The following is a 15,184-nucleotide window of genomic DNA, read 5'->3' on the forward strand; positions in this document are numbered from 1 at the left end:
GTACCCCGCACCTGGTATCTCTTCATATGAAAACTCAATAAAGAGGCAAACCTGTATCTCACCGTGTGAAATCTCTTCAACTGCAAAGAGGGTAGACAGATTGATACTGCGGGCTCAGAAGAGTTAGGCACAGGCTTGAGCCTAGAAAGATGGTTTGCCATAAATCACTCTAGATATGCAGGTGCTGTATGTCTTCTTAATTTTCAAGGGGGCTAGTGGGAAAGCTCCACAACTCACTGCCTACCTAGCTAAGTGTTAAAACACACTCTGCAAAATGCTGAGGTTCCTTCAAGAGTGGGAACCTAAAAATGAAATACAATTACTCTAATAGTTAACCATGTTGGTTGGGGGTGGGGAGCAGGGGCGGGGATCAAACGTCACTGTTGATTTTTTTTGTTTGTTTTTTATTGAGGTACAGTCAGTTTACAATGTGTCAATTTCTGGTGTACAGCACAACGCTTCAGTCACACATGAACATACATATACTCATTTTCATATTCTTTTTCACCATAAGCTACTATAAGATATTGAATATACTTCCCTGTGCTACACAGTATGAACTTGTTTATGCATCTTATATATACTGTCAGTACCTGCAAACCTCGAGCTCTCAGTTTATCCCTTCCCACTCCCCTCCCCCCGGCAACCAGAAGTCTGTATTCAGTGTCTGTGCATCTGTTTCTGTTTTATATATAAGTTCATTTGTCTTTTTCTTTTTAGTTGCTGTTGATTTGAAGTCCAATAACTTCTATTGCAAAAGCCACTCTCTTCATCCCTAAGTCAGACCAAAGACAATACATGAAGACAGAAAACAAGATTTTGCTGTATACAAACACAAGTACATATTTGCCCAATAATGACACCACAAAACAGCAAAATGAAAAATATTTAATACACAAAAGAACACAACAGATTCAATAGGTATTAATAGCATCGCATAGTGCAAACTCTTAAAAGCTAACAGAGCTATTACCTTCGATGTGCTTAGAAAGATCAGGCAAGAACTGAATCCGCTCCTCACCTGGTGAACTGGTCAAAGTTATCCTAAACTGCCTTTTCCTTCCCGTTCTATGAAACCACACTCACTTCTCCTGCTGACTGTGACTGCCTAATCAGGAAAGCCGCGTGTTTCCTGGATACTGACGGCGCATTTGATGCCACCTAGTCAAGTGCATGTAGGACTGAGAATTTTTGTGTATCAAGACCACAGCAAGGCAGCTGTAGCTACCACCAAATTGACACGCACACTTCTCTCAGAACCCAGAGGCGAGCCCTTCTAGACAAGAGCCTCACGCCCAGGGAAGGACAGCTCAGCGAGAGGTGTGGGCAAAAGGACCCAACGTGGCCCTGTGACACAGGCACAGAGCGGTGCTGGCGCTCAGCTCCCTGATGTGGGATATTCTGAATATTCACCCCAGAGCTCTGTCTACCAAAACTGCAACTTCTAATATATTCTGCAGGGCAATGAGAGGCTAAGGTACTCTCTGACACTTAATTCCGACAACAAACTATGAGGTAGAAAGGGTAGTACGGGTACTTACTTCACAGACGAGAAAAACTGAGGCTTAAAGTCAAGACTGGGGCTCAAGATGGTGGAATCATCTTACTCCTCATCTCCACCCACCAGGCGCTTCACAGCGCCGAGCTCCAGGCTAGGAGTCCTACTCAGGGGCTACGTAAGACATTTACCTTGCCAAGTGCTGAGGAAGTCAGAAACATCTCATTCCTCCTTCAAAACATTTTCTATTACTTCCTAAAGAGGGAAAGAAAAAAACCAAACGAGACATTTTGATTCTTTATGAAAAAGGAAGTGGAAAAAACAAGGCAGCTGTAGGGAGAAGAAATAATCCTCCTGTAGGAAGAGGACAGGCTGAGTCAATTTCTTACTGCTGAGACAACAGAGGAACTAAATCCCCTGTTGCCCCATCATACACACAAATCCTCAACTACAAGTTGTTTTTAACATAGGAACTCTGATGTCACATCTTCCCTCCTTATTGCTAGAATCCACCAAACTCTGCAACAGAAACATTCCCCATGACTGGCTGGAAAAGAGGAAACTTATCTAAAGATAGTACAGTTACAACCATCCAAGGGGTGATACAGAGGCCTTTGGTATAAAAGCAATGTCCAGAAGTAGATGACACTAAAAATTGACACAACATTGTAAACTGACTATACTCCAATTAAAAAAAAAAAGAAAGAAAAACACATAAATTATTAAAATCAAAGATTCTGCTTTCAGGTAAATGCCTCACAGAAAACAAACAAACAAAAAAAACCATAGATCAAAGTCTATATTGCATCCAAAGCTAACATTTCAAACCTCAGGCCGGTGGCACAGCAATACGCCAACCAAAGCACACGTGGAAGAAGGCAAACTGAACCAACGGGAGCAGCAAAACCGTGTAAGCTGATTTTTCCCAAAGGGTAGGAGAAGCCACCATATGGAATCAGCCTTCATTCACAAGTCAATTTTTTAAAATAACAAATTGACTGTTTTTTCTTAAAGGGGGGAAGCATGAAGAGTGAAGTAATGACCTCGCCTACTGTTAACAGGAAAAGCACAAAGAGCAAGGACCAGGACTCCTCCAGCACCACCTCCAGTCCCTGCTGTCTCCTAAAACGCCTGCCCTGTTACAAATGGGAATAAAATGTGGGTTTCGCTTAAAAAAAAAACAAACAAACAAACAAAAAAAACAAAAAAAAACCAGAAGTAGATAATAACTTATAATCATTTTGAACTCCAGGGAAAAAAGAGCTACAGTAAAGAAAGAAGTGGAAATGTCTGACATTGAAGAACTTACTGTTTAAAAAAAAAAAAAGTCTTGGGATAAGAAATTAGACGCTCTGATAAACTCTGTTATAATGCCAACTTTCAATAAAGCATCTGCAATGACAGCAACTGTTGTGTGAAAGGAATTGCTCTGACAGCGCCATTTGGCCCTTTTTAGAATCCCTGACCTGACAGCACCATTTGGCCCTTTTAAAAATCTTTGACTCATTCTACCAAAAAAGTGAGGAATTCTATCTGCTGTGTTATGCTCCCAGAAGACATTAAATAAAGATGCTGTATGAAGGAAAACAAGATAAAGAAGCATCATCTTGGATTTCAGACAAGCTACCAAGAAATATTAACTTCCTCTTTCTGCACATACACTTCTCTCCTTGTAACATTCCAGTCATTCAAAAGGCTCTCGATAGAGGAACAGTAAACCCAAGTGTACGTTTATTATAGTATTTCCTTTAACAATGCCACATTCACCAATAATGACATTATTTAAGATTGCACATCCATTGCCTCAAAAGATCTCAAAATGTTTACAGGACATTCTCCCACAGGAGAGAAGCGACCTGGTGGCTCCTAAAGAAAGAATATAGCCAGTGGCAAACAAGGAAAGCTCCGTCAACAGGAAGGATGTCTCGAAGCAATCTGGAAAAACTGTCCCCAGATTAGGTACAGGGAGCCACTTGAACCACTACCTTAGATAACCCTCATTTCCAGCTTAGCTTGAGGGTCCTCAGTATTTCTCCTCATGTGCTAAACTGCACCTCAGCTAATCACAAATCTGAGAAATTCCAGCAAAGTGACCTCAGCAGACCTACGGCAGTGCAGAATGCCAGACATCTGTAAACACTGTACCTGCTACTTTTGGCACAGGGAGAGCCTGCAGGTTCCATTGCCTCTGAAGTGCAGATTCTAAACACATTAACTATGTAAACAAAAGAATGGTTGCTGCTAAATCAAGAACCACAGGAGCATCTCCTTTTGATAGACTGAATGGTTGAAAACAATGCTTTTTTTAAAAAGAAGTCTATAGCTATTTTTAGCAAAAGCATTAATAGTCCTGATAGTGTGTGCGCACACGGGTACACCCACAAATGAGAGAGCCATCAAAATGAATTCTTTAGAACATGGGTCCCAACAATTTTAGCAGGCATTTGGCTAAATGGAAAACAACAGATTCACAGTATATAAAGCCATACACTTTCAAAAGTTCATATAAATCTCTATGGAAAAAAAAACCAAACAGCTGGTTAACAAGTCTCCTCCTTTCAAAAGAGAACCAAGAGGTAACACTACAATAACTGTAGAACCCAAGACTTAACATTCACCAAGTTCTCATTTGTGACTGTCAAAGGAGCCAACAATGCATTGAATTGACATTAAAAAAAAAAAGATACAAATGATCCTGACCTTTAAAAATAAATTCTTCAAAGAAAATTAACATCTCACAAAGCATTACATACATGTAAATATACATAAATTATTATTAAAACACAACTGAAATCTTCAAATGCTTGGCAGTGATTCAATCTTAGATAGTTCATGGCGGTGTGGTAGCTGGCCTGGCTGGACACTAATCCATTGTTCAAGCCTAGGATTGGGAACCTACGGACTGTGCGGAAATGTTAGTATCAGTTTAGAGCCTTGATCTAAGATTTTTACAAAGTCTGAATTAAGTATTACATAGAAAGCACACCAAAAATAAGTATGGTGTGAGTAGAATGAGTTAACATTAAGAGACAGAAGACATTTTTAGCTGCAACCTAGAAATTCATTGCTTTTCTAAGGATCTGTCATTTCTGCTCTGAACTTTTTGTCTGGGAATAACATGGTCATAAATATTAATTCAAAAAACCAAAATAAGAAATTTGAGGCTAATGTGGGATGATTTCATTAATCACAAGTCGATGGTGTGATGCAGTGGAAACGATAAACTTCACTGACACCTACTTTAACAGCTCCTTTGCTCACAATCAAGATTTCCACCCAAGCATGGCCTACCTACAACTAGGAAGACCATGTAATTTAATGTCCACATGAAGACATCTGAGAGAAAAGGGGGAGAAAGGGGAGAGACAGAGACAAACTGGATAGGATGCTAAAAAACAGGGGTGAACTGGCACTGTCCCCAGAATACCAGAGCATGTGACCACCCCAACTACAAAACAAATGGTAGTGTTTGGAAGTCAAGAGTTTCATCATCACATAGCAGTAAACTATGAAGTCTTCACGTACAAAACATGTCCTGCTTACCTGTACCGCAGTGGCATTGAAAAAACAAAAACAAAGTCAAAAACAGATCAAGAAGATGGCTTAGATTCCTGTAGGCAAAGAATTGCTCTGATAGTTCTATTTGGCACCCCCCCCCTTTTTTTTTTTTAAGGATCCCTGACCCATCCTACCTCAAAACAGGAGGAATTCTACCTGCCTTGCTATGCTCCCAGAAAACATTTAAGAAGGATCCTGGATGAAGGAAAATGATCCGCAGAAGCAGCATTCTCGATTTCAGATAAGCTACCAAGAAATATTAACTACCTCCTCCTGCAGATACATTTCTCTGTAACATTTCAGTCATTCAAAAGGCTCTTGATAGAGGTACAATAAACCCCAGTGTACATTTATTGTAACACTTTCAGCTCAAATGCACAGCTTGGGATCTTCTAAGCAAAGTACTTGATGCTAATGGGGACCATAAAAAGTCAGGTGAGCCAAGGGGAAAAGAAAGTTGTGTAGCATAAGAGGTTCTGCCCTAGGCAAGGATGCACCAAATTAGCACCAAGTATCTACAAACACAAATAAAATTTAAAATTTTTTCTCATTTAAGTTTTCTAAAAACTGTGACTTTATACAGGAGGAACCAGAGGGTACAAGTGCAGGTCCCCCGTGCTCCCTGCTCCTCCTTTAAGGTATTACTTGCAAAAGCACTTCACTGGCAAAAACAAAACAAAATTAAAGGCTATCAAACTATTATGAATAGATTAGTGGTGAGGGGTGGGGAATAGGATAGAAAGTAATTTAACTTTCTGAATTTTTAGCGCATTACCCATGGTCTAACAAAACACTGAACTCCAAGGACTGGTTCTACTTACTGCAGGGGAAAGTCCTTGTCCCGAGTGCCTGAAGAGAGCCAGAGACCGAGCCTCATTCCCCAAGAAGTTCGGAACAAAACTGGAGAAAAGAGGTCAGGTTCCTCTGCTCCCTTTACTTGTCCTCCCAGTGGGAGGAGTAACTTATCTGATTATATAAGACAGCCTGACATTTACTGAGCCTTGTCTCTTTGGGGAGAAAGGGTTACGGTCTGTTCTCTCCAAAGTCCTATTTTGGCTACAAGTCATAGTCTCCAATATTTTAAGGTTGCTAACAACATATTCATTGTGGCAAATTCAGTAAGCACCACCATTATAATATTCAACAAATAATCAGAAGGAAGTAGTATGGTTTACACATCTCTTACAAGAAGCCTGGATTCCAGTAAGAGCTTTATCACTAGCTGTGACTCAGCAGTCATTTAACTTCTTAGCTTACGTGCAAAATGAAAGGAGTAAATGAGTGCCTTCTAGTTTAAAATTCTCTAACAAAACTTCCCCTCTAAAAATTAAATATCATGCTAAATGAAGAGATCTTGTTCCATCTACTTCCTGTACCTAGAATTCTCTCTAGGGCACGGCAGGACTTCCGGAAGTGTGGTCTGTTGACCACCTTGTCCGCTTCCAGAAACACTTGTTCAAATGGAAATCCCTGGCCCAGACCTCAAGGATCGAAGGGGGTGTGTGTGTGTGTGTGTGTGTGTGTGCACGTGCGTGAGTGCGTGCGTGTTCTTACCATCCTTACATATGATAATTCTAGGGCCTCGGTCTTCAAAATAACTATATTCATTCATACACCAAGATTACTTCCATAGGGAAAGTATCTTCCATATCTTCAATTTCCTTATGTAGTATCCTAAGATTTATGTGCTCAGATAAGGCCTCTTGAGAGCTATCATGTCTCTTAATTACCTTCCTTTTCACAACTACCAAAGTCCCTATTTTCAAAAGAAAGGCTGCCTTTCATGCATCTAGAAATCTTACTATGGGGCATTGCCTCAGAAAGTTAAAAAACCTCTACAGGCATCAAACAAAAAGATGAAAAACCCCTAGAGGACTCCCAAGAAACAACGGGGACAGAGAGCAAAGAGAGCTTTGGTTAAAAATTCTTACAACTGTCACTGAGAAGACTGTGCTATCAATGTATGTAATGCATTTAATCGAATTAAAAATAAAGTCAATATTTTGATTCAAAGTGAAGTCTGATTTGGCTGACTATAGTTTTATAGTGAGAGCAGGCTTTGCCAGTGTGTATGACAGTATTTTTTTTCCCTATAAATTCAATCAGTTAAAGCTATAGCTATAAGATTTTGACAAAAAGATCTCCAAAGAACATCTACAATATATCGGATAGTACACCCTCTGCTTGGTACTTAAACTTATTTTTAAAATTTAGGTGTCAAATTAACATGTGCAGAAAGAAAACCAATCGAAGGTGAGAGCCATGAAATGCTGGAGGGCCTGCCTGGGAAGGGGCATGACGGGACATCCGGAGGCGACAGAAACGCTCCGTTGCTTGTTTTGGGTGGCTACTCAGATGCCAACAATTCATCAGAAGGCAACACTTTATAATTTGTTAATTATACCTCAATTTTTTGAATGTGCAAAAGGTTATATATACTTTCTCAAAATTCTTTTTTGGGGTATGTTAGCAAAACTGTCTGATACCACTGTTTTAGGCACACATGGAAGAAATTTCTTGTTTTTCTAGACTTTACAAAAATTTTGGTTCCTCTGAACCATGCGGCCTGATTGCAACATAAAATGATCTACAATACTACATAACTTGACTAATCAAATACTTCTGTTTTTCACTATCAGCTTTAATATTTTTCTAATAGCTGCCTTGAATTTTATGCTTAAGGACATTTCCTAAAGAAACAATCTTCAAATAATTTGGTAAATAAATGAATGAATTTCCGTTTGTACTGGCAGCTGCTCCCTCCCAGACCCTCATCTTTGGGACAGAATGAAGTGATTAACTTATCTTTTCATGTTAATGGAGTCTCCAAATTGACTACTCCAGTTCTAAAGAACTAATTCTCAACTTCTGTATAAGTTTAGAAGCAAAAATGGCCTGGAACACAGATTTTTATGTGAATAAATAAAAGTAGCCAATGGGTCACACTGCATAGAGAAGCTCAATACTGAAACTTTGATAAGACCTAGCCCTGTTAAAAGGTCTCTGCAATTCAACGTTTCAGCTACGCTATAAAAACCTTAATAACCAGCTGAATCTCCTTCTTGCAAATCGGACACGAAGCCCCGGACTTCTTTAATCTTCGGGCACAATGAAAACAAGTGACAAGATGGCCTGTCCTCCCATGAATGATGTTTCCGTCTCGTGGTCTTTTCTCACACAGACTACACGGCTTCAAGAGATTCTGGCAATCCTCTGTGTTTTCTGTGTCTGTCCTCTGTTCAAAAAGGTTATCTGATTGTTCTCCCATGCTTGATATGGTCTCTTGGCTTTCAGAACTGTGAGCCAAATCCAAGAATTCCACCGAGTTGCACGGATCAAAAAGTTTGGGGTTTTCTTCCTTTACGTATGTATCTTTAGGTCTAACAACTGGGGCCGATATGGTTCTTCTGCAGTCAGGGACGTCAATTCCTTCACTCTCCTGCTTTTCCGGTATGGCAGTGATATCAGATGTGGAGAGAGAATGGGTTAACTTAGAGCAATCTGAATACCAATCCTTCCTCAAGGCCCAGCAACGAAAGCAGTACCTCTTGCTTGGAGAGTTAAATTTCTTGCACTCAGTACACTGCCACTCGTCCTACAAAGACAAGTGCAGCCAATTAATACTCACTCGGCGGTGAACATGACTCCGAGACAAAGGGAGAGCAGGCCACTCCTCACCACCTCACACTAAGCTCACACACATGCGGACGCTCCACAGCAGTGGTCCAGCCGAGAATCTGAACAAATCCTATAGCTATGTGTAAGCAAGTCCTGAGAAGTTTTACAATGACAGCGACACAACTGCCATCTCAAGCCAAAATATGATGTAGCTGTCTTTAAAAAAGTTAAATGCCTTTAGCTTCCCATCTAGTCTGGGTGGAATTTACATTGCTTGCTCTTCCCCACTGCCTTCTTTTTAAGTCATTTCTCTTTGGACAACTTACTCTTTTATTGAGCAAGAAGCTAAAGAATGAAGAAGAGATGATACTGCCACTCTTAACTACTTAAGAAATGTTATAAAATTTGTCAAAAAGGAAGCTAAAATTGAAATGAGATTTGAAAACTGCTAAATTTACTCACGCTCCCTCACTGCTCTCAGTATCACAGGTACCTTGAACGCTTAAGTCACATTCTCTGAAAAAATTAATGTTCTTGTCCTTGAATGCCAAGTAATGTTTTTCTTACTTCTCCATATTCAAATTAGGAGACACTAGAGCTTGATGAATTTTAAATGCCTTGCTTAATTCAAAGGTAGCTCCCTGGAACAAGTCAAGAGCATTTAATGTGGATAATTGTCTGGCTTTGACAGGGTCAATGACTTGACACACCCTGACTTGACTACTTTCAGAACGAAGGCCAAGCACTTCAAGTTTAGAAGTCGTAACTCAATTGTCTGCACCAAGAGGCAGGGACAAAACCATCTGTTAAACTAGGATGTTCTGCAGAGAGCTACAGCACATTCTTGCCAGTTTAAGACCCTCAGATCTCACTCGAAATGTTTTACAAATACTCAAAGGAACTTCAAAAAGATTTGGAATTAATAATTGATGGTGTGTCACATCTAAATGGCATCACTTTTCTTTTTCAGTAGTACATAAAATAATAGGGCTTATTAAATTCCATGGCATCTCTGAATTGATAAAATACAGTCTATTTGCCTAATAGGTTTTCTGGGCCCACGCAGTCTCAGAAGCGTGATTAAGAAGGAAACACTTATCTCTGCTATTTGTATTATGGTCATGAACACTTAATGGACCAATATATCCAACTTTATTACTTAGCTATAGACAGACAAATAATTTGCAATGAATTACCATAATGGTCAGCAGTGGTGGGATGGGAGATGGGGAGCAGGAGCAACACCAGAGACCACCTAAAATTTTTATATCCCCAAGGAGCAAAATGCAAAACCAACCCCTTCCTTATCCTTCCCCGCTACCATTCTTCCCACAGCAAGTCAGAGTTAGCTGAGGGAAGTACTAAAAGGGAGACGAGGAACTAGCATGAAAAGAGAAAAGCAAAGTACACACCTGAGTCTAAACTTGAGTTGCCAACTGGCGATAAGTCCTTACCTGTCACCTAACAGCTCGATACTCAATCTTCATTTCTTAGCCCTCCACTAACATAAACCCGCATGGAAATTAAGCCCTTTTCCATTTGTTTCTATTTAAGAAAGCACTGAACATATTATTTTTATACTTGACAAAGAATTTTAGAGAACTTACAGGTCTGTCTTTGGGATTAGAGAGGCATTTAGTGGGAAAGGCAGGACAGGACTACTCTGAATAACTGTGTATCTACTTCATAATGTTCAAAGAGCTTTGACAGCAGGGAGAAAGGCACATGGAGAGGCATTTAAGTCATCCCTTTTCAACACAGGGAAAGGGTTAAATCAACTCATCCTCTTTTCAAAATCCAATAAAAATCTCTAACAAGATGCAAAGAAACCCATATCTCTACCTAGGAAAGGGAACTGGAAACGGGGGTAGCTGGACACAAGTGAACTGCTGGAACACTGACACCTGAAGACGCATGTGGTGTAAGACAGCTCTTTTACTAGAGATTCATACCTCAGAGGTAACTTCTACATCAGTATCATCACTTATGGACTTGGAGTCCTCAAGGTCATCATTTTTCCCCACTTCAATCACCTGCAAAGGCAAAGACATCTCATTAGTAAAGTTCATCTACCTCTGATGAGGCTGTTACCTGAAAGCAGAAGAGACAGAAGAGCTTCAGCTTAAAACTCACATTCTGCTCCCAGCACCAGCACTTAAAAAGGAGACAGCTCAGATGGGAGACCGAAAACATGATTCTGCACACAGCTAGCTGGCATTTCAATAGAATAAATGACTGAGAAGCACCCAAGAAGGGTTACCAAATATCTTCTGCATTCAGAAGGGAGGTTCCCAAATTTATGAATTTAAATAAACAACAGAGTACAAGTTATTAAATGTGGAATGTTTTTATCTTGAGACTCTAGATAGGCATTCACAAGAATAAAACAGGATTACATGAGAAAATGGAAGTAAAAAAAACCACTATTTAAAATAAAGAACTTAAATGTGAAGAATGAAAATAAAGTACTGTAAAATTTTACTTTTCAAATTCAAAAGTAACGCTAGTTACGTGATACACTGACTGTCCTGTAAAAACATGCCCGTGGACCAGAAACAAAAAGGCAGAAATGTGACAAGTGTCTTCTAAATTTTGAAATTTAGAATTTAAAATTCTAGAAATTAAAACCCCCGTTATGTGATCAGTGAATGAAATAAAACCACTTATGACAGAATTACGGACCTCTGGATAGCAACTTTCTCACAGAAGTTCAAGTATTTGAAGTCCTATGTCTCTCCATAGAAGTTTCCAGATGTCACCTTTGTCTTTCTATTCTATCCACATGCACTCCCTCCCACTGCTACCCAGAAGTAACTAGTCCTCAAAAACCAAGCATCTACCTGCCTACCGCAAACACAGCAGGGTAGCCCTCAGGAATACAAAGTACTATGAAACGCCCTTAAATTAAAAGGATGACCCAACTGAGGTCTGTTTTTTGCTGTATTTATTCAATGGATATTTACTGAGAATCTTGTCTGTGTCTGCACCGGATCTGCTGCCCAGGATCTTTTGAGATTTGAGCACGTGCTTGTATGACTCTTCACCCTGGTGTGAGCGCACCATGTGCACTCTGAGTTCTAACCCCCTTCTTTCTCCTTATTTAAAATTCTAAACTTTGCAGGAAGAACTCATCTGTCTGTTTCTATTTAGGTATAAAGTGGTTATGGAAGCTACAGAAATGTCTAAGAAGGAAAGATTTTTTTTTCCTACAGGCTGCTGTGGACATTTAGAACTTTGCCTTGTTAGCAAAGCAAGGTCTCCAGAAAAAAAAAAAAAACAAAACTCCACAATGAGTGATAGCACAGGCAGGAAAGGGTAGCTTATTTGCTTCTAACAAAGTAGGAGCTTTACTCATAAAGTCCTATTCTATTTTTAAGACAGACTTGGTTAACTTAAAATCAGATATAGGAAAATATTAAAAAGTAAAAAGGGGGAATTACGTGAGTCATTTGTTATACAAAGCGTCAGGTCATCAGATTTGAACAGATTATACTATATGCATGTAAATACAGCCAACATGAGACTTTTCCACAACATACCTTTTTGTCTCTCACCTTCCCTATGTCTTCACTTGTTTGTTCCGTATCAGCAGCTTCAACTTTTATTCCAACGCCGAACTGCTCTGATACCGACTCATTCAAAAACCACAAGTCATCTGTGGTGTCTGAAACAACGGCAGTACCTACATCCTAACAGAAAAAAACAAACATAAGTTTTATAGTCAGAGGTTTATCAGAGATGTTGAATCAACGTAAATGAACCCAAAACACAATGTCCTCACACATCTCCAAAGAATGCCTACCCTTTCTTTAACAGGTTACTTGGCACCTACTGTGTATAAACTAATGGGTGGATGCAAGGGCACCTAGCAAAGGATTTTCTATTTTAACAGTAAATCAGGCAGAACAGCTGAGAAACAGTACTGAAGAATTTAAAAGCTAAAAGCTCATAGTTGCTCAACTAAAAGAGAATCCATTCCCTACATTCCTTTCTATGGACAGCACTCTGAGAACCCAGGAAACTTTCTATTAATTGTGACATATTCTTTCCTTTAATGTCAATGATCTTTATTAAAGAAATATAAGAAATACTGATTGTAACTCAAACCTTCTGTCCTCTTTTTGAATTTTTAAAAAAATTATATTGAGGCAAAGTTGGTATATAACATTCCCTTCTTAATTCTTGAACAACTTTAAATATAACTTTCTGCATTCATCTATGAACACTTTATGACATATTTTTTCTACAATATTCACGAGACAACTATTATTTTGCCACTATTATATGTCCATTAATTTACTGAACAAACACTAATTATGTATCAGATACTGTTCTAGGTACTAGGCCACAGAATAAAGTGGTCAATAATACAAAAGCCCTGGACTTACATTTCAGTGGGGTCAGACAACAGTTACATAAACAAAATATAATAACAGTTTTACAAAGTGAGAAGTGCAACGGAGACTACAAAAGAGCTGGACGGTGACATCTTGAATTAGGGAATGACAGTGGAAGTAATAAAAAGCAGTTGGTTAGATTTCAGATGTTTTACATAAAGAGCTGATAATCTGAATGCAGCATATGACAGAGAAACAAATCAATGATATCCCTTGATACTTGGCTAGAATAACCGGGTAGAAGGTAGACTTATGAAAAAGGAAAGGCTGAACAGGAGTGTTGCTTTGAAAAAAAAAAAATCAAGTGTTTGTTTTGAACGTGTTAAAATGTCAGATCATCTAAGTGTTGAGCAGACAGCTGGATATGGAAGCTGAACACTGAGGAGAGAGGTCAGGGCTGGAGACACAGATTTAGGCGTCATATGTATACAGATGGTACTTAGAAGTCATAGCACCGAATGGGAATTCTTAGAGGATGCAATGTACGGTCACAAGTAACCAAGAATGTTACTCTTTCAAAAGAAAAAAAAAGTTCCTCTTCAAACATGAAACTTACCTGATTCGTCTGTAAATCAGTCGAGCCATTACTTCTAGGTGTATAGTTGTTTCTCAAGTTTCCTAAAAACCACCAAGGCAAGCCAGCTACATCCCACTCCTCAAGCCCAAGATCCAGCCTTGATGTCGCATCTTGGGTTAAATTTTCTAACAAGTCTTTATCTACAAAAGTCAAATGAAAAGGATGATAGCTGCGTACAAAACACTGAAGAATCAAGGCTCTCTTTGTAACATTTACAACCTCTCTATAAGACAGGTAAAAAGAAATTCCTCTTCTCAGTACGAAAGAATCAGAAATCAAATACCTGTCCCAGCTGCAGAGCCTAAATCGCCTTTCTCCCATTTAGGCTACATTAGCAACAAGTGACACTGGAGATAATTCATCAAGAAATTTCAACTCTGAAAGCATCCAAACAATGACACTGTTTTAAAAGGATTTCTTTTTTTGTTTGTTTTTTAAATTTTTTTAAACTTTTTTTTTGTTAGTTTGCATGCTTACTTTTTTAAGTTTTTAAAGCCGATTTATTTATTTTTTGAAGGGGGGAGGTAATTAGGTTTATTTATTTCCTTATTTTTTTAGTGGAGGTACTGGGGATTGAACCCAGGACCTTGTGTATGCTAAGCATGTGCTCTACCGCTGAGCTGTACCATACTCCTTCACAAAAGGACTTCTAAGGGGTCACTTAGTGGCATTTTAAACAGCCTTACCACTGTAATAACTAACTAATGACTTGCTTTAGTACATGGTGCCTGACAGTGGCTTGATCTAGTGGACTGTAAATGGTGATGGCACAGAGGTCCAACCTTTGAGATAGAAGCAAGGCGGTACAGACAATAACAGGCAATCATAAGGCTGTCAAGGCAGCATCACTGGTACCACATATTTTCAAACATTTCTCAATCATTCATGTATTTTGATAGGTAACAACAATTATGAAATACTGAACTCTATGCTGTCCAAATAAATATACACATATGCCCTTTCTGAATCAGTGGGCTCTTCTGGAGTTAAAATATCTTAAAATACCTTAAAATCTAGAAATACTGCAAATCCAAAACATACTAAGGGCCACGTGTTCCAAAGAGAAGATCTCACGTTGGACATCTAAATGATATTCAAGGGAGTTACTAACATAACCTTGTTGCTATCACATGAGATTCTCTTCCTTCCCACCGTCCAATCTTTTTTGTTGTGCTTTATTCTTTTCTACTTTCTTACTGTCCTCTACCTCCTCCCAATGCACTAGGTATGCCAGTGCCAACCATGGGTGTCTAAATGTGCTAAGGCACACATGGTTGGAAAAACGTCTGCAATAAATGGACCCCTGTCAGAGCAAAAGGTTACCCTATCTACTTACAAATTATGTTGATCCTGCCTATTAAAAGGCATACCTGTGTTCAGGGAAACTAACTACCTTTTACTTACTCATTGCTGAAATTATGAGAAACCTAATTTCTGAGATGGCGCCACATTAAAGTTATCTTCAACTATTTAAGCTCTATAACCTCCTATGAAGGGAATGAAAATAGGCCATCCTTTCCACATACAAAAATTCTG

General features: G+C 39.1%; 1 protein-coding gene across 13 annotated transcripts in view; it reads right to left on the reverse strand.

The window, feature by feature from the left end:
• Positions 1-383: 383 nt before the first annotated feature.
• Positions 384-15,184, reverse strand: part of MDM4 (MDM4 regulator of p53) — a 36,613-nt gene continuing 21,812 nt past the window's right edge. For 2 of the 13 annotated variants that reach the window (XM_074351992.1, XM_010969180.3), the window contains 5 exons: positions 13,628-13,788; positions 12,214-12,363; positions 10,627-10,707; positions 8,094-8,651; positions 384-1,753 (listed from right to left, as the gene is read on the reverse strand). In XM_074351992.1, the coding sequence (XP_074208093.1) occupies positions 1,721-1,753; positions 8,094-8,651; positions 10,627-10,707; positions 12,214-12,363; positions 13,628-13,788 (983 nt within the window). In that variant the 3' untranslated portion in view covers positions 384-1,720. Of the gene's footprint in view, positions 8,652-10,626; positions 10,708-12,213; positions 12,364-13,627; positions 13,789-15,184 lie in introns of those variants that run through there. The other 11 variants (XR_006720093.2, XM_010969188.3, XR_012501898.1 and 8 more) reach the window with 11 other exon arrangements.

The sequence above is a fragment of the Camelus bactrianus genome, chromosome 23, assembly GCF_048773025.1.
Source record: "Camelus bactrianus isolate YW-2024 breed Bactrian camel chromosome 23, ASM4877302v1, whole genome shotgun sequence".
NCBI lineage: Eukaryota > Metazoa > Chordata > Mammalia > Artiodactyla > Camelidae > Camelus > Camelus bactrianus.